Raw genomic sequence first — 26890 nt, 5'->3', positions numbered from 1 at the left:
CTGTCTCAAAAATAAATAAACATTTAAAAATTATAAAAAAAAATAAAAATGGCGAGGTTTCACACTATCCAGATTTTTTTTTCTTTTCTGCGGAAATATCCATAGATCTGAAATCGCAGGGGCTGACATCCCTCTCCAGGCACAATGGAGCTTGGGGGGGCCTCGGGTCCCCACCCTGTTGCTCATTAGAGTCACCCGGGGAGCTCTTTGCACACCCTGGTCTCCAGGGTCCCCAAAAAACCTGATTTAATATGCTGTGGAGGAATCTGGGGAGGAACAACGTTGTTGTTGTTGTTGTTGTTGTTGTTGCTAATTCCCCAGAGATGTCTCCTATGCAGCCAAGGTTGAGAAATGAACTCGAGTATAAGAGGAAGCCTCTGTCCTGGCTGGGGCCTCAGAGGATATGTTCTGGGCAACTGGGGACCAGGAGCTGGGGCCAGGTCTTTGGGTGTTTAGCTGGCCAAGTTGAGATGTGAGGGAAGGGGGTCTGTCTTCCTGCCTTCCCTGTGCAGACCCTTGTCAGCTCCCTCCTTCCTCGTGACCCCTGGGCTTCCCTCCAAGGCCCGTGTCCTGAGTCCCCTTGCCAACCACATTTATCCCACCGATCTTTACCAACTTAAAGTGTTGGCCCTCCGGGTTCCAAAAAGAAACTCTGCTAGCATCATCTCGAATTTGTTATTTTGTGTTCTTATCTGAGGTGTTTTATATCGCAAGCCATATGAACAGACTGTGGCCAGTGTAAATCCAAGAGGGAATTGAGTGGAAAGGGAGGCGAGCACGTCCAGGAAGCCAAGAAGCCGGCTGGGAGGGACAGGGGTCAGCCAGCTTCGGGTCTGGGAGGCAGAAAACTGCTCTCGGGCCGGGGCCCTGCCCCTGGGGTGAATGAGGCTTGAGCAAGAGTCCGGAGACTGTGGTAGACTTGTATCACTGTTCCCCAATTATCCACTTCAGCCGCACGGAGAGAATTCCACCTCCACCCTCCCCGGTGTCAGAACTGGCTTGTGGAATGTGAGTGGACATCACATGGGCCCAATCTGAGCAGAGATTTTAAATGCACCTGAGTGGTTCAGGTTAGCCTCTTGCTTCCGTCTGCCAGGAGAACAGTATTTCTCATGCCTGGCTGAGAGGTGAGTGGGGTCAAAGTCAACCCTCATGCCCACGAGCCAAAAAGAAAAACAAAAAGCCACTGAGATCTGGGGGCTATTTGTTACTAGAACAAAAGCCGACCAATACAGAGGAAGAGTCCATACCTGGGTCCTAGGCCCTCCCCTTGGCTGATCCCTGGACAGAGAGGAGCCTGGGGAAGGAGGTGCTGGGCCCTCAGCTCCACGTGGGAGACAGAGCTTATGCCCCCAGCACAAGTGCGTGTGCACACACACACACACACACACACACACGTGGTTACAGAAGAGAAACCAAGATGCCGTGGGGCTGGAGAACAAGAAGCCCACACGTTAATCGTTCTAGTAGCCAGAGCCCAGGGCAGTGGGGTCCTGGCCTTCCCACCGCCCCAGCCCCTTGAAGATCCTCGTCTCCCATGAGCTCCATGTTTTCAGGATTTTGCCAACAAACAGAAGTGACTACACGTAGGAATCCGTTACTGGCAACGTTGTGCGTGTTCAGAATGCAGCCCATAGAAGTTCCGATCGACCGCCGTGGCCAGTGGAGCTGAAAAGCAAGAGAATTCAACGTTTTAAGTCACCCGCGCAGCCTTTCTGAAATACCAGAAACAGCTTTGGGAATGCATGTTGCAGCCTCCAGGCCTCTAGATCTGGGCCCCCAGGTGGGAACGGGCCGCCTAACATGCTCGCTCTCCTGACGGCGTGTCCTTCCAGCCACTGCCCCGGGAAGCCACAGATGCGTCCAGCACCACAGCAACCGGCCCAACGGGGGCATGGGGTGTGTTTTGGGCACAGGGCAGGCTGGCACAGCGGATACAGACAGGCTTCTCCGGGGAGGCCCTGTGAGTAAGGCTGCTCTCTGCCCGCTAAGCAGCCCTGACTGCAAATAAACCAAATCCCTTGTGAGAACAGAGGGGCTTGACATGACCCGCCCACCCATCCCGGGATGCTTTCTGCTGGAAAGAGATTGGGCCACGTCACCTAAACTCCCTGTGCCTCACTTTCCTCATCTGCCAAATGGGGATGATGAAAACGGTCCCCAGGTCAGAGGGCCCCCAGATTCAGTGGATTTGTCCCTGCCAGACACTGGGCTGGTTAGCCCTTGAGCTCACCCCTCCCTTCCCTCCGCCTCACCACTGATTCAGGAGGAAAATACGAGAAGCGAGCGGGGGAGTTAGTTTCGAGGAGGACAGGGGCTAATGCACACGCGCCTGCATCACCTCTCCCACTCCCCCGCCCCCCCCCCCCCCACCGCAGGCAATCTCACCTCCCTGGGTTTTAGAGTTTTAAATTGTTTCTTTGCTGATGACACCCACATTCATAATCTCCAGCTTAGACCTCTCTCCTCAGCTCCAGACTTGTATTTCCAGATGCCTCTTGACATCTCTGACTCAGGACGTTTAAACTGAATTCCTGATTTGACCCAAACCCGTCTTCCCTCAGGCCATCCCTGGGTGAGGAAACTGGGGCACAGCGAGGCAGGGTCACACAGACAGGAAGCAGAGAAGCATCTGGCTCCCAATTTCCCAGCCTCCCTGAGACCCCCACCTGGGTCCCCAGCTGGGACTCCTCCTTCAGCCATCGGGGCGAGGGGCTTTGTGCCCAGGTGTGCAGAGGGAGTGTGATTCAGCCCCATCAGAACATCACGCACGTGCAAGGAAGGGTCTGGAGGGCGAGGGGCCTTCCTGGGTGGACCGTCACCACAGCTCCGGGCAGGCGAGCCGACGGAGGCCCTGTCTGGGCTCCAGCTCCCAGCCGACAAGAGGACGAGCTGGGTGGCAGGAGTCAGGGAGCTCCCGGACTCGGAGGGCCCAGCAGTTAGTTCCCTAGAGCAAGGCGGGGGGTCAGTGCAAGTTCTCGGCTTCCGGAAACAGGAGTGAGCGGGCAGGTGTGGCCACCTCCAGCATCTACCTGCTTCTCCCCCCCACCCCCCCCCACCCCCGGACCCTGCCTTTTGTTCAGGGGACTCGCCTCCCTGCACTCTGGCCGGAATCAACGCCTCCCCGCTTCTGGGGACAGAGCCAGTCCGCCCAGGCGTCCTTCAGGTCGCCCAGGCGTCCTTCAGGTCACCCTGACTGGTTCAGGGATGGAAACGCAACCCAGCGAGGGCCAAAGGGATTCGAAGAAACGTTGTCCGTCTTCTGGGCAAGAGCCTTCCTTTCTCTCACACCCAAAGTGCCCCTGGGTGCGAGGGTATGAAGTTCAAGGTGGCAGCAGCCATTTTTGGTCTGCTGTCGCGGGCCGTACGGGAGGCACTGCGGGAAGAGCCCCACGCGAGGGCTGGCCGAGCTGAAGAGGAGACAGAGGGCGGTGCTTCCCTGGTGCTCACTGACCACAGGACCAGCACGTACCAGGGATCCCAGACACACCCGGCATCTGGCTGCGGTAAACTTTTCCCGAATAAATGAATAGATGGACGAAGGATACCTCCTCTCGGCTCCCCGTCCCAAAGGAGCCTCGGTTCCCTAATACATGGGTGTAATACTCGTCTCTACCTGCTGGACTTCTCGTGGGAAGTTAGTGAATTGCTACACGCCTGGCACACAGTAGACACACAGCAAATATCATTATAATTATCATCCCCATCCTCCTCATTTCCCTCTGGAGCCTCAGTTCTCTCCTCGGTGAAACGGGAATTCATGTATTCAACAGACTGCTGGCCATCACCTTGTGCCAGGGAGTCTGGTGAGGATCTGAGGCAGGGACGCAGATGGACGGGCTCTGGTCTCTGCCTGGGAGAATCAACCTTCTGGTGTGGCGGGCAGTCAAGAGTTAAAACCCAGCGGGAAGAGATCCCGCGGTATATGGAAAGTCGGCTGTACGGGTGCGGGGTGTCCTGGGGTGTAAACAGCCACCTCCCGAGTTGAGCTAATTGAGGTGAGGGAAAGGAGCTGAGCCCATGTCCTCTGATCTTTCCGGTGCGTTGGCATGAAACCATGAGGGATGGGCTCCAGTTGTCGACCCAGGTCAGACAGGAAAGGGAAGATAAATGACCAGAGAGCCCAGGGCTTAGAGTAGGTAGATACATGAAAGTTGAAGGTCGAGGAGGAAAGAACCAACTTGTATGTCAGGTGTTTTTCTCTTGAAATATTATATTGGTTTTTAAAAGTTATGTGAGGGGTTCCTAGGTGGCTCAATCAGTTAAGCGTCCCGACTTTGGCTTTGTCATAATCTCACAGTTCCTGGGTTCGAGCCCTGTGTCGGGCTCTCTCTGTTGTCAGTGTGGAGCCTGCTTTGGATCCTCTGTCCCCTCTCTCTCTGCCCGTCCCCCACTCACACGCTCTCTCTCTCTCTCTCAAAAATAAACAGTTTTAAATGTTAAAAATTATGTGAAATAATGGCAAATCTTATTCTTTAGACTTTTATCTTTTTTTGAAAAATGAGTGAAATTTTTATTTTAATGGCAGTTAATGTTATGAGCCGCCAAGTGACAACGCCACCTGGTGGCAGCATACTAAAGTCCCAGGTTTGTTTTATTTTGTTTGCGGTAACATAACACTGCGGGCCCGATTTTGGGATGTGACTAGAGATCTCAGAGCCATTCCCCTCTTACCCCTTCTCCCTATCTTTTCGCTGCAACCCGGCTGCCATAGTCGAAGCTCCCAAGTTCTTAGCTTTTTGCCTGAGCCATGCCTGCTCCAGTTTGAGAAGTCAACTTCCTCCTCCTCCTTCGGTGCTGACACTTCCCTAAGCCCGCCACCCTGCCCACCAGGGGGATGTGGGAATAGGGAGAGAACCTACCCCAGTGGTAACAGTGAAAGAGCACAGACACTACAGACTCCTGTGAGTTCAAATACTTACTGGCTATGGGTCTGTGGACCTCTCTAAGGCCCCTATGAGCCTCAGTTCCCCCACCAGAGAAATAGGAACTCAAGAGACTTCTTATTCTTTCTACTCCGTGGCTTTCTCTTTATCCAGAGCTGGAGTGAGTGGGGACCAAGAAATGAAGGGGAGGAGTGGGTGGAGTGGAGCAGAGAGGCAGAATGCCCCTGCGTTGCACTTACCCCTCTTGGGACCCTTTGCAGAAATGCCCAAGGCCGCTTGCTTCCTGGGGCCACCTCCCAGGTTCCCCTTCCCGTCCAGTCCATCCACTTTCTCTTCCAGTCTCTCTCCGAGCCTGGTTGCTGACACTCTGCACCGTCTTATAATCCACTTAGCTCTGAAGGGACAGCGACTGAGCAAAGGGCCATTGGCCCTGCCTTGGGCTCCAGAGACGGCAATGCTTCATGCTTCCCCCCGTCTCAAATGGCTCAAATGCACTTGGGAGGGAAGAGTTTCAGAGCTGGGCTTCCCCAACCTTGGCAGCCACGAACGGTTCGGGAATCCAGCCTTCCAGCCCGAGGCTGCTGCCGCCTGGATCCTGTCGTGTGGCCTTGAACAAGTCACTTCCTCTCTTGAGCTGCAAATTCCATTGGTAAAAGGGAGCTCTCCAGTCTAGGTCTAGTCGGGCTCCCATGACATGGCAACCAGGGCTGCTGAAGAGGTGGGCAGGGTTGGGGTGTCCTCTCCCCTCCCTGTCTCCCTGGGGAACGCCAGGCCCCTGCTGGGAGGGGGAGACCCTGCTTTCCCCTGGGGAAGTGAGTCCCAGGGCAGCTCCGTGATGCTCCCCACACTCGCTGTGGGCAGCAGAGCTGAGTGCTGTATTAATTATTACCAACTCCCCCTGGGAAGAAAATTCAAAGTCAGGTCACCATGGTAACCTAGATGGTGGCAATGTGACCAAATTTTTTAAGTGCTCAACGTGTTCCAGGCAAATTACCTCTCAGTGGAAGAGAAAAGAATGGGGCCTCAATCCCACACTTCAGTGGCCGGGGGGAAGAAAAATGCAGGAACTCCCACGGGGCCCAAGCCTTTCTAAGGGAGAGGGCGAGGTGGGCGCAGGGCTGTTGCAAGGCCAGAGCAGAGCTGCAGATGACATCCAGGCTTCTGAACGAGGGCCCGGCCAGAGAGCCAGACGCCTTGGGGTTCAGTCCCAGCTCCGGTCCCATCGTGTCTGTAGCCCCCCGCTGGTACCTTGACCTCTCTGGGCCTCCGGTAAACCTTCACCCGGCAGTCTCTCTCAAAGGCCCAATGAGATGAACGAGCCAGTGGGTTGTTGACCTCACTTGGGGCTGGGGGTACAAAGGGGAGGCCCAGGGGGGGTTGCTCATCAGATCTTCGAGGCGGAGAGACTTGGATTCAAATCCCACCTCTGCCACCTAGCAGCTGTGTGACCTTGGGCCAGTGACTTCACCCTTCTGAGCTCTGGCTTCCTTACCTGTAAGAGGAGGCCGAACAATAGTCCCTCTCCCTCGGCGTGACCGTGATTAAGATAATCCATGAACGGGCGTCCGGGTGGCTCAGTCGGTTAAGCGTCTGACTCTTGATCTCGGCTCAGGTCATGATCTCACGGTTCAGGAGATTGGGCCCCACGTCGGGCTCTGCACAGACGACCAGAGTCTGCTTGGGATTCTCTCTCTCTCTCTCTCTCTCTCTCTCCCCCTCTCTCCCTCTCTCTGTCTCTCTGAACAATAGATGAACATTAAAACAAAAAGATAATCCATGTAACGTGCTCAGCACAGCCCCCTGGACACCGTAGGTGCTGATGTCATCATTGTTGCTGCCACTTTAATAAGGGTCCCCTATGCCAGGCTCTGAGTTGAGCAAGTTGTACACAGGACCTATCATCAAATCCTCCCCCATTCCTCTCGCGAGATGGCAGTTACTACTAACCACAGTTCACAAGCGTGGAAACTAAGGTTAGCGAGGCGAGGAGGGGCTCAGACACACCTGACCCGGGTCTGTCTGCCTCCGGACATTCCCTCCGTGGCCTGAGGATGACACGAGCCATGTGTCGAGTGCCCTCACTGGATAGTGAACCAGTGGGCACCCTTGGGCACGTCCAAGTTTCATGTCACGGCCCCTGTATGGCCCCGGACTCCCATCTTCTGGGGTTTGGGATACTGGGATACTGGTGGGCTGAGGCAGTGATGGGGAATAGAGGCAGGACCCCCCCCCCAAAAGGCCCCCCCTTCAGGCCACCGCCCCAGGGGGTGCCGGTGGCCATCAGCATTACAATGGCTCTGCCTGTCCTTGGGCCCCTGGCTGTCCTCACACTGTGGGACGCAGATAGCCAGGAGCTGTCTTTGACCTCATCGCGCCCTAGCCACTCTGGCCTTGCATGGCCCTCACCTACCCTTTCCTGCTGGGTCAGCATCCCACCCCCCCACCCCCACCCTTGAAGCTGCCCCCAGGCAAAACTGGCTTTCCCAGGACAGAATGAGGTCAGTCCTGTAGGGTGATGGATGGATTTAATAACAGGCCATTCCTACCGCCAGCCCATTTGCCCTTCACAGTCCCGGACCCATGTAACGGCCAGAGTCAGCCCCATCTGTCAGGGGACAGGAGTCAGAGGGGGTAGAGACCATCCTCCCAGCCAGCTCAGGGCCCCCCAGGAGCCCAGAGCAGGTCAAAGTCAAAACCCTGGGATATGGGCACCCTCGTTCTAACCCTTCTCCTTGACGGTGGTACGCCCTTGAGCAAATCACTGCTCTTCTCTGAGCCTCAGTGTCTCCATCTGCAAAATGGAATGGAGAACGCCCCGCTGCTTGCCTCCTGGGGTTTCTGCAGGGACGGAGCCAGCGGCAGATGTGATCTCCATGCACTTACAGAGGTGATCCTGGTCACTGCTCATCTTGGTTGGGTTCCCCCAGAAGCCGACCCTGAGATAAGAATAGAGAAGTTCCTTTGGGCAGTGATCCTATGATAGGGAAAGAGAGGGTAAAACAGGCAGAGAGGGAAAGGTTAGGCCGTGAGATCCCTGGGTGGGGAAAAACACATATTTTGAAACAAGGCTGGGAGTCTCTGACCACAGCAGTCTCCCGGGGGCATAAGGTTCCTCTTAAGAATGTTACAGACACCGCCTGCTCCCCCTCAGGTTCCCCTCAGGAATTTGACCAAAGACCTGACTAAAAATAAGCAGTCGACCATAAAATGTATGACCCACAAGGAATGGTGTGGCCCTAGACCACCCCTCATACGATGGAAACCAGCCAATCAAAAAGGAATGACTAGGCATTTAGAGTTATCACGCCGATAAGGGTAAAACCAGAGAAGAAATGAGTGGGGGCGGAAGGGGGGCGGCGACCAAAACCTTATAAAACAAGGACCCTTGCCTGTAGTCGCGGGCATTCACTCCCTTCTCTGGAAAGAGAGCTCTCCTACTATTCTTGCTTTCTGACCTTATACTCTAATAAACTTTTGCCGGCTGCTCATTTTATTCGGTGCCCCCCCCCTTTCATTCTTTGCGGCGAGACAACGAATCCTGGGCATCGAGGTTAAAAAAGCATCCTGCAACAATCCCGGGATGCGCCGGTAGGGAAAGGGGGAAACAGGCAGGGAAGGAAGAATCCCAGAGTCAGGACGCGCTGGTGAACGAGCCGCAGCGGGGACAGCTGAGGCTCCGCCCCTCTGGAGACTTCCAGGAGATGGGGTGGAATGGGCCTCACATCTGTCCCAAGAAAGAGGGGAGAAGGCTGGGCTATTTCCCCACCCCCACCCCCTCAGCTCCCACCTGCCCTTGGCCGAGGTCTGCTCCCGCAGACATCAAGGTCCCAGCACTCCCCCAGCCTGCCGGTGTGGGTGAGCAGCCCCTCTGGCCAGCGAAAGCCCTCAGAGGCTGTCCTGTGCACGGGAACGATGATCCTGAGGGGACGCAGGCAGGGCTCCACGTGCACGATCTCATTTCCTGTTGCCCGCGGTCAGCCTGGCAGAGGAGGCAGGCAGGGTGATGCGCCCCATTCTGCGGATGAGGAACGTGAGGCTTAAAGGGCTCAGAGGGGGCAGGGTCTTTGGTCCTTGCACGGCCTCTCAGATGGGCAGGGTCCACTTGCTCGTGAGCTGTAAGCAGTAGCATGCTGATAACTGGATAACAATAGGAGGAAAGAGCCCTGGCTTAGAGGGTTTGCCGGTTGCCATGGCGTAAATACTCCCACCATGGCCGATGTCATGCTACCGCAGTGATGGCTGTCACTGAGCACCGAGTTGGGAAACGATGCTAACCATCGGCTGCCCGGAGCCGGGATGGGCTGGATTCAACACACCACTGGTTGGAGCCCAGGGCAGCCCTCAGTACCGATCATGCTGACTTTCTCTGCAGGGTGCAAACACATCGTCCTATTCCGGCTCCCACCCCTTTGCTGCCCCCGTCCCTTCCCTCTGGAACGTCCCTTCCCGCCTGTCCACGTCGCCAAACCTTACTCGCCTTTTCAGAGGCTGCTCTGGTGCCGCTTCCTCCAGGCTGTATCAGGGGAAGCACCGCCAGCTGCTACGACGAACATGACCCCGTAGCCGCAGTCATTCAACAAACACAATCTAAGTTTACCGCTGCCTGTGGTGGTGGAGTGGGGGCGGTTCTGCTCCCCCTGGAAGGAACGCAGCTTCCTTCCATCATGGATGCCTCATGTCCAAGTTCACCCCAGGACGGGGGGAGAGAGAGAGAGAGCGAGCACAGGTTCTCACAAGTTTTATGCATATCACTTCTACCCATTTCGATGGCCAGGTCTGCCTCTCCTGACTGCAAGGGGGCCAGGAAGGGTAGTTTCACTGAAAACCGAGGAGAAAACGAAACCGTGAAAACGAACCAAAGCCAGCTTCTGCTTCTGCAACCCCCACACCCCAACTTCCACAGTCCGACCAATTTCCTTCTCTTCTAGATTCTTCCACGACATACCATCCAGAAACGGTTTTTCTTTGGTCTTTGGCTCAGACTGCCCAGCATGGTTACTGGGTTGGTCTTTTTTGCCTCCATGAACTCACAGAGGCTGAGCTATAGAAGGTTCCTAGAGGCTGGGTTCCCAGTGCTTTCTTTGGGTACGAATCATCTGTGAACTCAGGGTTCACAGATAATGCATATCTTGGGAAGGGCCCATCGTTCAGTATCTTTAACCAGCTTAGGTAGTTCAGATGTCCAGCTAACACTGGAACTGCTGATTTAGTTAAAATGTCCCACTTAACGGCTGCGAACACTGAGGCCCAGGGGTGGGGGGAGGAATTTGTCCTAAGCCATGGAGTAAGCTAAAACTGGATCTGAAAGTTGAACCCGGGGCTCCTGACTTTTAACTCTGGGCTCTGTCTCTATACTATGGTGTTATCTCCCGTAGAAGATCTGATGGTAAATTCCAGCACGAGACACTGGCAGATGCTGAGCTGGTCATGGGTCATCACGATGACCTTCGTGGTCAAAAGATAGTGGCTTGAATGTGAGCTCTAGAAGAAGGCCGACCTTGGTTCAAACTCTGCTTTTTGCACCTACTTGTTTTGAGATCTTGGGCAAGACTTCTTACCTCTCTGAGCCTCGGTTTCCTCATCTGGAAAATGGGGGCGATAATAGTACCTATTAGGAGGTTAAAATGCAGGAAACGTGCTCAGTGCTGTATCTGGTAAATTCTCAGTGTGTACTTATTGTTGACTCTGATTGTCCGCCAAGGTGAGTGGTTGTTCTCAAGGAGCCTGCGAGGCATCTGGAAACAATCTCAAGGGTGAGCCTTATCCAGGATTGAGGGCCTCATCCGAGGAAAGCTTCATCCACTGTGCAGACAGAATTTTCATGAAAATCAGCTCCCCAAATGTACAGGCTAAGCCTCTGGAAATTCAAGCCACACTGCTTGACCTCAATTTTTATCCAGTTTGGTGTTTAACTCAGTTTTGAAAATATACCCAAGCTATATGGGTGTGTGTAAGCAAGTCTGAGCGAGCATTGCTTCTGTGCACAGAGGCTGCTCGGGTCCCAGCCCACGGAAACGCCAGGTCAGTCGGGGAGGGCTGGGCTCTGCTGCAGAAACAGATGACCCCCACATCTCAGTGGCTACGGACAACAAAGGCTGCTCTCTCGGTCACTGTCCCCGCCCTTCGTGGCTTGGTTGGAGCTCTGCCCATGGTAGGCACTCTGGCACATAGGCTGAAGGAGAAACTACCAACTCAATTGTTGCTGTTCCTGTAGCCAAGGAAAAGAAGGCTCTGGAAGAGAGCTCAGGCAATAAAGTGGTATGGCCCGGAAGGGACTCACATCCTCACCAAGTCTCTCTCTTCTCTTAATGTTTATTTATTTTTGAGAGAGACAGAAACAGAGCACGAGCAGGGGAGAGGCAGAGAGAGAGGGAGACACAGAATCGGAAGCAGACTCCAGGCTCCGAGCGGTCAGCACAGAGCCCGATGCGGGGCTTGAACTCATGGACCGCGAGATCATGACCTGAGCCGAAGTCGGAAGCTTAACCGACTGAGCCAACCGGGTGCCATTGTCACCAAGTCTGAATGGAGATCCCACAGCACGGAGGCACATCCTGGAGCCCATCTCCTTCCTTGTCTGCATAAAGTGGCGTAGAATAGTACCTACTTCAAAGGACTGGTGCGAGGGGCTACCTGGTATAATGCTGAATAACTCCTGAAATAGCACCTGAGAGGGGCACCTGGGTGGCTCAGTCAGTTAAGCGTCCAACTTCGGCTCAGGTCGTGGTCTCATGGTTCATGAGTTCGAGCCCTGCGTCCAGCTCTGTGCTGACAGCTCGGAGCCCGGAGCCTGCTTCGGATTCTGTGTCTCCCTCTCTCTCTGCCCCTCCCCTGTGCTCTCTCTCTCTCAAAAATAAACAAACATTAAACACATTTTTTAAAAAAAGGTGAAATTTGTTATATGAGTTCTATCTCAATATTACAAAAAAATTAGGATCTCAGTATTATTAAAAAATTAAGAAGATAATAATGCTGATAAATAATAAACAATGGGGAAATCCCCCTCCCCCTCCAGGGTTGTTCACCTTCACCCCAAAACTGCCAGCTCCCATTATAATCCTCATCTCTGGGCTGTCGTTTCTGTGGGCTGGTGTCGCCCTGGCCGGGGGCGCCCTTCAGCGTGTGACCTGTGCTCTCTTTCACTGTCAGCGACAGAACTATGCCCACACCACGTGCGGGTAGGGGTCACATCCTGCCACAGGACGACCGCCCTTCTCCAGTCTCCCCAGGCCCTCCTGCTGCCTGGGATCTTATGGGATGCCTGGGATAGAAAAGCCCTTGGCCATCAGCCATCCAGCCCCTTCCATTCAGTAATGAGGAAATCCAGGTCCGGGGAGGGGCGGGGGTTGGGGGCGGGGGGAGGGATTTGCCTGATGTCACACAGTGAGATGGTGGCAGAGCTGGACCCAAAACCCAGGTGCCCCATGGTACACCCGGTGTCCCTCCTATGGTGGTGGCACGTCCGCGGGCAGGAGGTGGGGCTGGGCAACGACTGGGAGACTCTCGGGGCCTCTCTGAGGTCCTCACACCAGACAGGTGCATGAGGACAAGCAGGAGACAGCGGGCTGGCAGGATAGAGGAAAGCTGAAGTCAGACGAGGAGGGTCCCAGCCGCTTGCTACTTCCTGTTTTGCTCACAGCTTTGGTCGTGGGAAACAGTTGTCACCACAAAACTGCAACGCCAAACCCACTAGCTTCCCTTCGTGCATACCCATTCCTCCCACTGGTCTCTGTCTGGGAGCACGTCCCCCCCTCTCTCTTGCTCCAGGCCCACAGAACCGGGGGCCCCCGCCACTCCCACCCCAACTACGAGAGGTAGCTCTGGCTGTCATATGTTCAGGACTCCCTGGGAGCAGTGTTTGAGGAGAAGGGGACACATTCATGAAATGGGGCCGGCGGGCACAGATGCCACATTAAAGGACACAGACTCACAGAGGGTGAAAAGGGTTCCATTTCTGACGTGAAAGTCTCAGTGGATGCTGTCTGTCTTTCCGACCTTTCTGACCTTTGCTAACCTCCCTTCGAACGCAAAGACCGGCCCTCAGATTGAGAACAGCCAGGGCGCTGGGATTTAAGGACACTACTTGATTACCATTAAACTCACACGACTGCTTCGCTTTCACTTGTGGCAATCACGCAAGTCCTCCGTTTACATAGTTTCCTTTGAAAATAAATTATTTAAGTAAAGACGAGGTGATTTTTCTAGAAACACTGAGTGGCCATCAGCACGGGCAGAAAGGAAAGTGGTTTGGAATGTCTAGGAGTCTGGGAAGCAGTCGGTGGAGGTTTTCCGCGTCTGGGAGGCTGGGCTGACTTAGTCCTGGCTTTCCCCTGCTGGAAGGACCCCGGCCCAGACCTGTCAAAACTGACTCTCGGTGGCCTGAGCCCTTGACTTGCAAAACATCCAGATTCAGGCTCCCTGCCTGCAGAGCAACACCGGGGTGGGCACTGGAGGCCCTGAAGGCGGGCTCCTGGGTGGAGGCCACCCTCCCTCGGAGGCTGCCTCCTCCTGGGTGTGTGAGCTGCCTTGTCACCTGCGGCCCAGGACCCAGAACCGTCATCCTCCTCTCTTCCCTACCCCCCCTTCCCCACAGCTTTTCCTACAAACCCCTCAAACCACCAATTACTTGGGCCTCCCTCTCACTCCCTACCGTTGTAGGTAAAGTTGAGGTTCCCTGGCACCCTACTTCCTGGACCGTGGTTCACCTTCCCTGTGCTTCTTCTCCCAGGTGCAGTCCCCTCCCTGTCTCCCCACTGCCCAGGGAAGCCGCCCTCGAGTCTGATGTGGTTTTCTGGCACCTTCCTTTGAAACCCTACCACCACCACTGCCACCACCCAGATCTGTGGGACCCCTGTAGAGCCGGGCCAGGACTAGGGTGAGGATAGTGAGGTGCCCAGGGTGCAAAATTTATGCAGACGTCCATTCTCAGTGGCCACCCCGACGGGGAGTGTCTCCTTAACTATGTGTCCAAGGTACCTCACTTGCCTCACCCTAGTCCCACACCTGTTGCAGAACACAGGAGAAAGAAAACCTGCTGGTGAAAGGATGTTCCGGGGATTACTGGGGTTCTGAGTAATGTTCATAGCAGTTACCCCTTTGGGATCCTACAACAACATCTCCCAGGAGCAAGGCTGTTGCCTAAACACAGCTGCGTGGGGTGTGCACTGAACAAGGGTGTGACGCCAAGGGGTAAGTGTGGCTGAAATCCACCTGTCTCCACTCTGTGTGTCTGAGCGTGGGGCCTGCGTCACCCTGGAAAAGGGGGTACCTGGTTGTGTTTTACCCGCTGGTGACGGAGGCTTTCAGTACCTCCCACCAGAGTATGGAATGTGCTAGTGATGGCCCTGCAGACAGCATGAAGCAAAGGTGATGTGAGAGGGAAGGCACTTGCCCTGGGACACAACAGCAGGGCACCAGGACCCGAGTTTCTTGAGTCTTCACTTCATCTTCCCTTTACTTTTTACCGCTCAAGTACAATATGTTAGACGACTGAGTGCTCTGCACAGGCAGAGCTGAGTCTAAAGCAGATGTCCCTTTTATGCCCTTTCTTGCCTGCCCCTCCCCCGCCTTGCCAAGGCCGAGTTAATTCCCTCCACGTCTTTTCAAGCAGCTTGGGCTGGCCTCTAATCCCACGTCTGTCCTCCCCACTGGACTGCGGATTCCTAGAGGGCAGAGACTGTGTCCCGCGGCCTCAGTCTCAGCACACGGCCTGGTAAATTCTAAGTGCGCTGGGCGTGCATCACCCACATTTCCTGGGAACCCTGGGGACCCAGGCTCGGTGCCACGAGGCCAGAGCACTTAATAAGACACAGACCATTAAGCAAAAGTAATTTAAAAATAATGCCAACTGTGACTTGTGTCCCTCTAATACCCTTACAATCCTTTTCCCTCTGTGTCCCCGTCCCTTTCTCTCTCTCTTTTCCATTTCAGGCCCTCTCCACCTATTTTCTTGCTTATGTGATACAAAACCTGGAAACTAGGTTGTCCAAGAGCCGGAGTCACATTCCAGAGGGAGGGCAGGTGTAGCGGACCAGCCGGTTGTCCTCCAACCCTGTCCCCCTCTCCCTCACTGGCACGTGGCTGCTCTGCTAGACGTGATGTTTCCCGGCCTCCCTGGCAGGAGTGGCCACGGGACTAAGTCCCGGCCGTCGGAACGTGAATGCAAGCGAGGGAGGCCACTTTGAGGCCGAGGCCTTAAGTCACCCGGTGCCTTCTTTTTCCTCTCTGCTTGGCTGCAGCCGGCCATGGCGACAACCCCCAAAGGGGGCGATGAAGCTTATGGGATGGAAGAGTCCCACCGCGGAAGGGTCTCTGAATGGCCAGGGCCTCCTGTATGAGAGACGGTGTCCTCGCACGGGGCCTGCTGTGCGAGAGGCCAGGACACTTCTATATTCCTTATGCTGTTCTGTGTTGGGGTGTCTTTGCCCCAGCGGAGAGCAGTGTAGGCTTACCCGTAAGTAAGAGAGCCAGGAAGGGGAGAGGCTGGCTGAGCGGTTACAACCAGAATCTTCTCCAGGAGAAAGGGCGAGCGGAGTCCGGGCCTCCCACACGACGGGCTCTGTCCCATCACACACTTGGTGGAATGACGGAACGGCCAGGGGTGCTCCCAGCAGAAACGAATGATGACGGTTTCTTGTGTAACCAAAGGGGAAGGGGAAAGAATGGGGTCACCTGGCATCCGGGTTCAGTGCTGTCAGACCCTCAAAAGCAACAGAAACAACCTCCGTTCTATCTGCCACTGTTCTACAGGACTCTTACTTACCCTGCCGGCCTTCCCTGAGGGGAGGACAACAGCAAGCCCCCTGCTTTCACAAGGGCCTCCCCAGAGGAGAGTGGGAGGCTTGCCCAAGGTCACCCCGGCTGTTAGAGGCGGAAGGGCCATGGAAACCCCAAGAAGGGATTTGGAGCCAAAAAGGATTTGAACCTGGAAGCAGATGGGGAAACCAGCAAGGGAACCCTCCCCAGGTGGAAAGATTAACTCAAGAAGCTGTGGCCAAAGACAATGGATGGAAATGACCTAAGGAATTGCAGGAAGGAGAGAAGCCTGCGGTCCAGGCACCTGGCGGGGTTCCTCACAGCCTGCTGAGTGGCCACCATTCACACTGACGGAGGCGCTAGGGCTGGAGGAAGACGCCAAGGCTGAAACATTGAGGTCTGAAAAGGAAATGCAGGAACCACAAAGTTCTGTGAATTGTCTGAGCCAAAAGAGACAAAATGGCCTTGGGGAGGGCCTGGAGCCCAGACGGCCAGGGGGAAGGAAAACCTGATGGGCCTCCAATCTTCCCAGGTAACGTCCTTTCTTTTCAACATTCCCTGAACATTTATGGAGCACCTATAGTATACCGTGCACCTCTGTACCCTAGGGATACAGCCATGAACCAAACAGGAAAAAAAACAAACAAAACATCTTTCAGGGGCCCCACCTGCTAGTGGGGGAAGCAGACAGTAAAACACAACCACAAGAAATAAGTCAATTCTGCAGTGTCAAGATGCAGTAAGAACAAAAAACAAAAATAAAAACGAAAAACGATGGGACCAGGAGTGACGGAGATGAGACAGACTGCGTAATTTGCAGAGCCCAGCGCAGAACGAAAACGTGGGGCCCTTGTTCCAAAGGCAGAGAAAAGAGCTGTTAAAGGTACACAGGAAATTTTCCCTTCTTTCTGCAGTCTCCTCTCTCCCTCTCTCTTTCTCTGTCTCTCAACTTGTCACTGTGTTTTTATTTGCTGTTTAATGTCATTCTAAGTAAAGACAAATCTTAAATTACCAGCATGGGTTTTACCACTCATCTTTATATTGTACAATGCCAGCTTTGAAATGAAAATATCAGAGCATTTAACTCGTACGTGGAGTCACAGAAATTACACAATTTGTATCTCATGGCTTGTCCCCAAGGGTGCCCCAAGCCTGCCAGAAGAGGCCAAACAGAAAGACCTGGAGAGAGGAAGAGCTGATCCGCCCAGCTAGAGATTATGTGAGCTCTTCTGGGAACAGAGATACCCTTGGGGTAAAAAGTCTCCTGGGTACCCGCGGGCCCTGCCACACTATGGTGGAGGCACCCACTCTCCAGAGCCTGACCGTTGCCAAGTTCCCCTTACCAAATTGTCCCTCCCCCCAGATGCAGGACTGATGGGTAGCACCCAGGTGAGGGTGGGGCCTACGGAACTCAAGCCTGGCCTCTCCTTCCCACGGGGCCACTCTTCCAACCCTTGGCAAATGGGTAACCCCCAAAGGTCTTTAAGCTTCCATTCTGGGCTGTGCTCAGGACCTGCATCAGGGTCTTGCCCCCACTGAGATGTGGCCTTTCTGGCCAGTCACCTACTGGACGCGCCACGATGCTGCCAGTGCAGGGTGGGGATAGCCATGCCCTGTCCCAAGATGCTGTGGGGTGTGTGCACCTGACCTCCCCTCCCCTGTCCCGGGTCTGTGATCGGGGTGCTGCCAGCCACCAAAGACAGCCATAGTCTTTGAGCAGGGCCAGAGAGGGGAGGCGGAATGGGGCCGGAGGTGCTAATGGGCAGGGGGCCAGGTGGCACATGTGAGCTGAGGCCAAGTTCCTGGCGCATATCCCCTTGTCCTATCAGACTTCACTTACAAAACACAAATTCAAAGATAAAATTATTAAGAATTTCAAGACAGTGATAGTGGAGCATAAAATGCAATGTGTGGGACCCATCTGAGCACAGGACCCCTGAGTCGGGGTGCTGGCTGTGCTCCCAGAAGCCAGCCCTGGAGGGAGGAGAGGTTGTCACTCTGAACAAATGTTCCCAGAAGGCTTTGTTAAAAAGATGATGTCTGAGCAAAGACTTGAAGAATGAGAAGGAATGAACCACTCAGATTTCAGGGGGAAGGGTGTTACAGGCAGAGGGAACAGTACGTACGAAGGCCCTGGTTTGGGCACGTGCCTAATGTATCCAGGGGGCAGCCAAGAGGCCCATGCGGCTGGAGTGGAGGGGTTAGGGGCCAGTTGTGCAAGGCCCTGGGGGACAGTTAAGGGATTGGGGCTTTTGGTCTGAGAGAAAGGGGGAGCCAAGGAAGGGTTTTCTATAGGGGAGTGACATGATCAGATTTAAGTTTCCAAGGGGCTCTTGCTGGGTTAAGCCTAGACTGAAGGAAGCAGGGAAATAAGCCAAGGGCTACGGCAATAACCCAGGAGAGGGATGACGGTGGCTTGGACCACCAGCCTTTAAGGATGGGTGGTCAGAACCTGGGTATTTGGTAACATTCTAACATATTTATTCAGCCCCCAGTACACCACCTATGGTCAAGGCTCAGGGGATTAATGAAGCAGGAGACACCAGGTTCCAGCTGTTGTGGAGATTTCCAGTGAGGTAGAAACAGACGATAAACCAAAACAGAAGGGCCTCTCTGACATGTCATTTCAGCTGAAATCTGAGCGACATAAGGAGCCACCGTGAGATCGGGGAAAATCATTCCAAGTAGAGGACACAGCATGTGCTTTAGTCAGCTCAGGCTGCCATAACAGAATATTGCAGACTGGGTGGCTTAAACGGAAATTTATTATTATTTTTCCCCAGGTTTGAAGGCTGGGAAGTCCAAGATCAAGGTGCCCGCCAATTCAGTTCCTGGTGAGTGCTCTCTTCCTGACTCGCAGACGGCCAACCTTTTTTGCTATGTTTTTGCATAGCCTTTCCACAGCACCTACAAGTGATCTCTCTCTTTCTTTCCTCTTCCTATTTTTAAAAACTGTTTAATTTTTTGAGAGAGAGCTAGAGCAGGGGATAGGCAGAGATGGAGGGGACGGAGAATCCAAAGTGGGTTCCACACTGGCAGCAGAGAGCCCGACGTGGGGCTTGAACCCACGAACCTGTGAGATCACGACCTGAGCCGAAATCAAGAGTCAGACACTCAACTGACTGAGCCACCCAGATGCCCCTCTTTCCTCTTCTTATAAGGCCACCAATCCTATCAGATTAGCTCTCCACACTCTTGACTTCACTTAACCACCCTTGCCCCCTAAAAGCCCTGGGTCCACATACAACCACATTGGGGGGCTTCAATAGGCTCAACTTATGAGTTGAGGTTGGGGAGAGACAGTTCAGTCCAAAGAACCCTGAGTCGGCAAATGAGCTTGGCCAATCCGAGGCAAGGCAAAGAGAAGGCCAGTGGGCACGGGGGGAGAATGTTTCAGACACAGGTGGGCAAGGCGGGCAGCAGGCAGCTCACACAGCCTTACAAACTAGGCCAGGAAATCTGGATTCTACTCTAAGGGCTGACCATTTCTGAGCACTCCCTATGTGCCAGGCACATGCTAACGACCCTACGGGCATCATCTCATTTAACTGTCACAGTCATCCTAAGAGGTAGATGTTCTCTCTGCCAATTTCACAGTAAGGAGACCGAAGCCCGAGCAGCAGTGTTCGCAGAAAGGAGGCGCCCTGTGCTTGCCTGTCGTGGTGCTCAGCCCCGCCAGGGGAGGAGTACAGAGCAGCCCTTAGCTGAGCCCCTGGAATGGGCCCTCCAGACTGGGTGGCCTCAGAAGCAGACGTTGGATTCCATCCAACGGAGGCATATTGAGCATCTGATCCTGGTGAGGGGTTCCTCCGTGTGAATCAGCCACAGTCCGGGCGAGTTAGGACAGGGCTTCTCAAAGTGAGGTTCTCAGTCTTCTATATCCAAATGTCCTGGGACACAGATTCCTGCCCCACCAGCAGCTAGTAGCTTGGAAAGCTCAGAGGGTGTTGCCAGGAGTTTGCATCTTAAACAGATGTCCCCACGGGAACCTCTGCTGCAGGGGGAGGGGCAGGCAGCTGGGCAAGCAGCTGGCGAAGGGGCACAGGAGACAGGCATCAGCTGCACCTGCAGAGGGGCCTGAAGCCTTCTGCTGGTGAATGACTTCTTGAAGTAATGTTGCAGCCGGGCGTTGAAGGAGGTGGAAAGTGGGGAGGGAGGGAGAGGGCATTCCAAATGGAGGCACCTGCACAGGCAAAGACTTGGGGGCTGGGCACAACCAGAGGAAAAGGGGAGAGGGGGAGGGCAAGAGGAGGTTGTGCACCAGCTTTCTTCGCTCCCCACTGGGACCAAAGGACAAAGTGACCAAGGTTAGCTTCGTCAGCCTGCAACAGCTGTGGGGACAGCTTTATTGCAGAGGCCCCTGCTGGCTGCACAGGCAGAGCCCCCTTTGCCCAGGCCCCCGGAGAGTTCTTCCTGCTGAGGGAGGAGGTGGATGGGCGGATTTCACAGAGAACAAAAGGGCCTGGAGGCTTGGGGGAGGGGATGAGCCAGGACCTCCGTGTGGAGCATGGTGACCCACGGCCCTTCCCTGGGTGGCCCTCAATGGGTTGGCTGGGCAGAGGGGACAGGAGGCGGCCTGCTACGGGCCCCAGAGCAGTCACACCCAGAGGGGTGCTGGAGCTGGCGGGCTCACAAGAGCAGACTGTAAACATATTCAGGAACTTTGTAAGCCGGTTGTTAAATTTTGGTAACTTGAAATTGGCCTTGATGGGTGTTTACACAGCATGGAAATTGGCAAAAAATCAAGGATTTTTTTTTTTTTTTAATTCTTCCACGGAGCTGATTAATCAGCACTTCACTGACAAGGGAGCCACAGCCACTAGCATCATGGGGCGGACGGTGGCCGGAGACCCTTATCCAAAACACACCCTCCTGTGCAGGGCACAAGAAACAGCCAGGTACATCAGACACACTCAAGTGTCCCTGCTCTCAAGGAGCAACCGGTCTGTAGGGAGGCAGCAACAACAACAAAAAAACCACAACCTGGGATGTTCTCAACCAGGGAAATAATGCTAACAACAGCTGCTGTATCTTGAGCCCCTCCCATGGGTCATGCTGCTGGGAACCTCTCCCCCATCACCTCCGCTCCTCACGGCCGATCCCACTACACAGATGGGAAAAACGAAGCTCGTCAAAGTCACCTGCCCGGGATCACACGGCTGGCAAAGTCACGTCCAAAAGCCACACAGTTCTCCCTCGAGCTTGTGTGAAGTTCCTTAACCGCTGCAGCACCCTGCCTCCACACACCATGCTGCATGCCTGGGGCAGGTGCAGGGCTGGCAGTGGGAAAGGCTTCCCAAGAGTGGTGACATTCAGTCTGGGTTTTAAAGGATGAATAAGAATTTGCCAGTTTTAGGGCGCCGAGAAAGGCATTCCAGATGGGAGGAGAAGCCCAGGAGAAGGCATGGAGGAGTAAGAGGGCATGGGAAGTTTGGGGGAAGAGAGAACACGGTTGGATTACAAGGTTATATCATGGGGAAGCAGGCAAGATGGGAAGGTAGGTGGGACTTTAGTGAGAGGGGCCTTGAATGCCAGGCTAAGAGATGTGGTCTTTTATCCTAAAGGCTTGGGGGTCACGGAAGTGGAAGGTCCTGGGACCCATATCCGAGAACGTTGTAAGTATTTCGGCGAGATTGCTACTATATCCGTTTTTACAAATTGCCCTGGAGCAAATGCTTCTCAAACCATCTGTGGAGAAGGACCATTTTTTAAAAAATTTCTAATCTGTCCCAGACCAATACTTTTGTAAAATACAAGGAAAAAATGAATTACTAGAAAAATAAAATGAAAAAAAAAAAAACAGCCATTTGTTTTTATGATGAGATTCAAGACCTACGATTACTCTATCGGATTGCGCTACAAGTTTTCAACCCTTAGTTTCTGCGTTCACTTTGATAGAAAAGAGCTGGTCCAGGCAGTCTCTGTTATAGGCACACATCTAGGACAAATAAGGGTTCTCCTCGTGAGAGTCAAGCGCTGCCAAACAAATGCTATTTTGGAGATGAGGAATCTGTCGTCCAGAGAAGGTAAAGTGGCCTGCCCAAGATCACATAGCTGGTGAGAGGCAGGGCTAGGATTTAAACCCAGGGCTGTCTGCCTCAATCCACCTGCCGGGTGCAGCCCAGACCCTCTCAGCAGAGCCCTCCGGCCTGGCCCTGTAGCCTTGTCCCTGCTCTTAACACAAGGTCAAGAGCCCTGCAGTGGGGGGAAATGGCACCATTGTAAGAAGGGAACTTCCTTGCCCAGGGTCCCACGCCCGAGGTTGGCGGAAGCAGCCAGCCTCCAGGGCTCCTGACACAAGTCTGTCCTCAGTGTCGCCACTCCGCCTGCTTCTGTGCCTGTGCGCTGACCTCTAGGCCAGACAGTGCCAAGGAGGGCAAGGGAGGGAGGGGCACGAGGAGGCAGGGGACACACCAATTGCTGGCAATTACACAGTGCTTTGTCATTCTTAATTAGCTCAGCGGCTCCATAGGCAAAGACCTCCCCGTGGAAGCAGAAGACAGCGGCTGGTGCTACCCAGGGGGGACAGACTGGGTGGGTAGGGGTCCCCCAGGAGCACTTTCCCCAACGCGTTTAGGTGCTGCTGCTTCTCCAACTGCAGAGGGCCACCCACTTGCTGGGCACATGCTGAGCACCAGAAGACAGAACTTAAGTCGAGTCCTTAGATGCGTACTGGCCACCGCCTCGGTGCCAGGCACTGGGCAGCTGCTCCAGGGAACCCTGGGGTGAATGATGATTTCCAGCCCCCAGGCTTGAGACATACCCCGCTGCTGGGGGAAGCAAACAGGTTCAGCCATAAAACATGAATGACAACCAGAGTTACCATTTACTAAGCACCTGCCACATGGCAGGCACTAGGCCAAGCGTTTCCCACATGTTATCCAATAGAAGCCTTACAAAGCCCTCTAAAGTGGGTATTATTCCTGCTGTACGGATGAGGAAACTGAAGCCCGTTAGCTAGGATTGCATATATATAGATATAGATATAGACGGAGAAGTTGGTTTTAAAGTTTTCGTTTGTTTGATAGAGAGAGTGAGTGGGGGAGGGCCAGAGAGTAAGAGGGAGAGAGAGAATCTCCAAGCAAGCTTCTCAATCTTATCGTGGAGCCTGACGCGGGGCTCAAACTCACGAACCGTGAGATCATGACCTGAGCTGAAACCAAGAGTCGGATGCTCAACTGACTGAGCCACCCAGGCGCCCCTGGAGGATTTGGTTCAGAGCCCAAGTATGTAGAACTCCAAGGTCAAACAGTTGACTAGGGGAGAGAGAGAGAGTGAGAGCTTGGGCGCGCGAGAAGAGGAAGCTTGTGAGGGAAGACAAGTGTGTGGGTAGCTACGACTGGGTATTGGGGAGGAGGCCAACTAGACTTTCAGGGCAAAGGTGGGTAGGCTGGGAGAGTTGAGGAGGCAATCTGGCTGGATGTTTCTGGAAGAGGAAGCATCATGAGAAAGGTCTGAGGAGGGAAGGGTTCAGAACAAATTGGTTAGAGTTGCTGGATCAGTGGGACACAGGAGGCAGGTCAGGTGAAAAGTCAGAACCAAGTCTCAGGAGGAATGTGTGGGCTCCTGACTCATCAGTAACCCAAGTTCCCTCCGATTCCCGGGGAGAGGGCTGTCTCAGACCTGGGCATGAGGTGGAGGGGGAAGTCCTACCTCTCCAGTCGGGAGAGGGGGTGGGGGCTCTGGGGTGAGGCTGGACGACCCGCAGCTCGGACTGGGCCAGGTCCCAAACCCAGGAGGGTTCCCTTCCCTGGGGGCCAGTCAAGAACCATGATAAGAACAGTCATTCCACCTTTACTATCCAGCCAGTCAGGAGAGTGACTCCGATTTTATTAAAATATACAATATATATAGCACTCATTATAGGCCAGGCATAATTCTAAATACGTTCCAAACTTTAACTCTTTTAATCCCTACACTAATCCATGAGGTATAATCCCCACTTTACAGATGAGGAAACTGAAGTCCGTGGAATTTAAGTGACTTACTTAAGGTCACGAAGTAAAGAAGCGGGGGAGACAGGATCCCGGGCGCCAGTATCCATGTGTTTAACTACTGTGCTCTGCTGGTGGGGGAAAAGAAAATACACTCTGCTGTAAAGACTCCCATTTTACAGATGGAAAAACTAAGGCCAAGCCAGGTAAAGGGACTGGCTCAGGCAAGGAGGGAGGACAGATCACTGGAGGAAATCGGGGCTCCTGACGTAGGCTAGGCTTCTGTCTTGGTCCCAGTGCAAGTCCGAGTGATAGCTGGAGAGAAGCTGAGAGCCCTCCCAGGGAGGGAGCCCTCCCTGGCACCCACTATCTCATCTGGGGTCCCAAAAGGGCCCAGGGCGGAGAAAACAGTAAGATTACAATCCTGGCACCCTTTTCCTAAAGACAAAAGCCAGTTATAACCACAGGTAGCTTCTCCCTCCCTTTTATTTATTTTCTTTCTCTCTTTTTTTTAAAGTTTATTTATTTATTTTGAGAGACAGAGAGTGACCAGGGAGGGGCAGAGGGAGATGGAGAGAAAATCCCAAGCAGGTGCTACACTGTCAGTGAGGAGACCTACTCAGGGCTTGAACCCAGGAATCGGGAGATTGTGACCTGAGCTGAAATCAAGAGTCAGATGCTTAACCGACTGAGCCACCCAGGAGCTTCTATTTTTCTTTCTGATTGCTAAAGGCTATACGACCACTGCAAAAATTTTTACAAAGTTAGATCAGATGAGCAAAAAGAAAAGAATAAAAAAATCGCCTTAAAACCCCTCCTTGAATACCGGTATATTTTCAAGACTTCTCTGCTCCCTCTCGGTTTTTATAAGCATCCAAGCTGTGAAGCAAGAGACTTGGCTTCCGATGCTGGCTTGCTGTGTGTCCTTGGGCAAGTCCCTGCCCTTCCCTAGGCCTCAGGCTCCTTACCTGCGAAATGAGGGTTTGGACACGGTGACCTCAGAGGAGGCCCCTTGCCGCTCTGACCTTCTGTTTCTGCTTCTGTTCCTGGATTGGCAGAAGGGGCACGAGCCGGCTGCCCCTCTGCGGGGGATTCATGGCTGACAGCTCCCAGCAAGCCACCTCCGGGACGATGCGATGGCCCTGGAAACAGCCTTCACTGCAGTCTCAGCGTTCCCAGGCCCGCCTGCTCGCTAGGCCCATATGGTGCCCCCTGCCAGCTGGACACCACCAGCTGCCCTTCACCTGCCAGCCCTGGGTGACTGCTTTTCCTTCAGGCTCCAGAATGCTCTCTCTGCTGCCCCGGAACCTAGCTGGCTCAGGGTAAGAGAGCTGGGGGCCTCTGCCCTGAGGACCTATCTACCCATCGCCACAGCCCTTTGGGGAGAAGACAGCCTCATACGGTAAAAAAGATAGAGGGAGGGAGGGAAGAAGACAGGAAGGAACACTGACTGTAATCCAACTCCATTTGGACCCCTTGCTAGGCATTCAGGAATGAATCCGAAAAACGCACTGCCCTTGAAGGATCCAGAGTCTAGTGGAGGCAACAAGAGTAGAAACAGGCAGCAGAAACACTTGCAATGCTGAGAGCTCAGGCCTGTGAGATCCCAAAGGGAGAAGCCTACTAGATCCACTCAGGGAAGGCTTTCTGGAGGAGGCAACTTCATAGGTCAGTTCTCAAGAAAAGGTGTCTGCCTTTCCAACTCAAGTTTTAAATTCTTACCCGCAGCCCTGTGGAATAGGTGTTGTTGTCCCTTTTACAGATGATGCTCGGAAAGGTGAGTTCACAACCACCAAATGAAGAAAAGCCAGGTTCAAATCCCCATGAGCGTGGGACAGAATGAGACAGAATGGCTGAAAAAGCACTTGGTTTATACTCTGAAAGAGGAATGTCAGTGGGGCCTCACTACCCAGCTGGGGATAGCACAGCCCCATTTCCCCCTCAACACAGGAACAGGACTCCTGTCTTCTGTGCGAGGAGCAGTCCTAGAGGCTGAAGTTCACCTTGCTGAAGCATCCCCATCTAGAAGGAGCAAGGCTGTGGCATGAAGACAAGTGCTCTCTTTTGACTCCCTTCCACAAAGCGTAACGGGAAGGCATAGGATCCTAGAGAGAATCCTAAATCCTAGCCTTAGAACATCTGTGCTTGAGGAATTCTAGAATCCACACTCCCCTCAAAATGCCTCCTAGTAACCATGGCAGGGTCTGGGTCAAGGTCATGCGGCACCTGGCCCTTCCAGGTTGGAAGGATGGCTAGAAATAGGATCCCATTTCCTTTGACAGATAAAGATGAAGACATAGTGGGGGGGGGGGGGGGGAAGAAATTGCCTAAGGTAACACAGCAAGTCAGTGTCAGAGCATAACACCCAGGTCGTATCACTACCTGGGGGGTGGGGTGGGACAGCCCAGATGCCCAGGTGGTGCCAGAGAGCATCCTGGGTGCTGTTGGAGGAGTAAAATCCCCAACTGGTCTTACTAAGGCAAACTTTTATAGTCCTGCGCAGTACTCAGCAAAGTTCTAATACCCCAACTCTCCTAAGCCTCGGACAAGACTCTTCTTTCCCACCCTAAGTCTACCCATCTGTAAAATGGCCCCCAACTACCTTTCAGCTGGGCCGCTTAGAAATCCTAGGAATAAGGAGATTGCAAGAGGGAAGAAAAGAGGGGGCGTCTTGGGCTTTAGGCTCCCTACCTCAATGGCGCCCTTCACCGGGACAGCCTCGGGGAGGAGAGAGCAGGAGCCGGGCCAGGCGTGGCGAGGCTGGGCCGTCGGGGGCGGGCCCAGGGGCGGGGGCTAGCCGACCATCGCCCCGCCCCGTCGGACGCCTGCGCGGCCCTCGCGCCGCGGGGGGAGGAGCGCGAAGCCCGCGCGCCGCGCGGCCCCGGCGGAAAGTTTTCCCTGACGGAGTTTTGGCGGCGGCGGCCGGAGCGGCCATGGACGCGCTCAAGTCCGCGGGGCGGGCGCTGATCCGGAGCCCCAGCCTCGCCAAGCAGAGCTGGGGGGGCGGCGGCCGGCATCGGAGTGAGTGTGTGCGCGTCCGCCGGGCCGGGCGGGGGCCGGGGTTGTGGGGAGGGCGGGGGGGCTCGGGCCGCGCGGACCGGCCTCCCGCGGGTGCCGGGGACAGAGGCGCTGCCCGCCCGGTGCCCTGCGGCCCTGCCGGGTCCTGCGGGGTGGGGGCGTCGCCCGGGGTCAAGTTGTGCTCCCACTCCTGTGCCCGCTCTGTGCGGCTGGGGAGGAGGGGCAGAAGCCGGGGGAGAGCGCGGAGCTCGGGATCCCCAGGTGCAAGCGGCAGTCGGAGGGGCCGCAGGTGAGGCG

General features: G+C 54.4%; 1 protein-coding gene and 1 long non-coding RNA gene across 9 annotated transcripts in view; one reads left to right on the top strand and one right to left on the bottom strand.

The window, feature by feature from the left end:
* Positions 1 to 362: 362 nt before the first annotated feature.
* The window catches only part of LOC131505253 (uncharacterized), a 27203-nt gene continuing 675 nt past the window's right edge, over positions 363 to 26890 (bottom strand). Inside the window, exons 1-8 of one of the 7 annotated variants that reach the window (XR_009258330.1) lie at positions 26267 to 26361; positions 22056 to 23706; positions 15338 to 15518; positions 12990 to 13046; positions 12269 to 12451; positions 7770 to 9704; positions 6379 to 6596; positions 363 to 1668 (exon numbers count right to left, since the gene is read on the bottom strand). This is a non-coding gene — a long non-coding RNA (uncharacterized LOC131505253). Of the gene's footprint in view, positions 1669 to 6378; positions 6597 to 7769; positions 9705 to 12268; positions 12452 to 12817; positions 12956 to 12989; positions 13047 to 15337; positions 15519 to 22055; positions 23707 to 24543; positions 24643 to 26266; positions 26362 to 26890 lie in introns of those variants that run through there. The other 6 variants (XR_009258329.1, XR_009258327.1, XR_009258326.1 and 3 more) reach the window with 6 other exon arrangements.
* Positions 26423 to 26890, top strand: part of LDLRAP1 (low density lipoprotein receptor adaptor protein 1) — a 24265-nt gene continuing 23797 nt past the window's right edge. Inside the window, exon 1 of one of the 2 annotated variants that reach the window (XM_058718577.1) lies at positions 26423 to 26596. In XM_058718577.1, coding sequence (XP_058574560.1) covers positions 26509 to 26596 — 88 coding nt within the window. In that variant the 5' untranslated portion in view covers positions 26423 to 26508. The remainder of the gene's footprint in view (positions 26597 to 26890) is intronic. The other variant, XM_058718576.1, reaches the window with a different exon arrangement.

Source organism: Neofelis nebulosa, chromosome 2 (genome assembly GCF_028018385.1).
Source record: "Neofelis nebulosa isolate mNeoNeb1 chromosome 2, mNeoNeb1.pri, whole genome shotgun sequence".
NCBI classification, from domain to species: Eukaryota; Metazoa; Chordata; class Mammalia; order Carnivora; family Felidae; genus Neofelis; species Neofelis nebulosa.
This window is presented reverse-complemented; position numbering and strand designations above follow the sequence as displayed.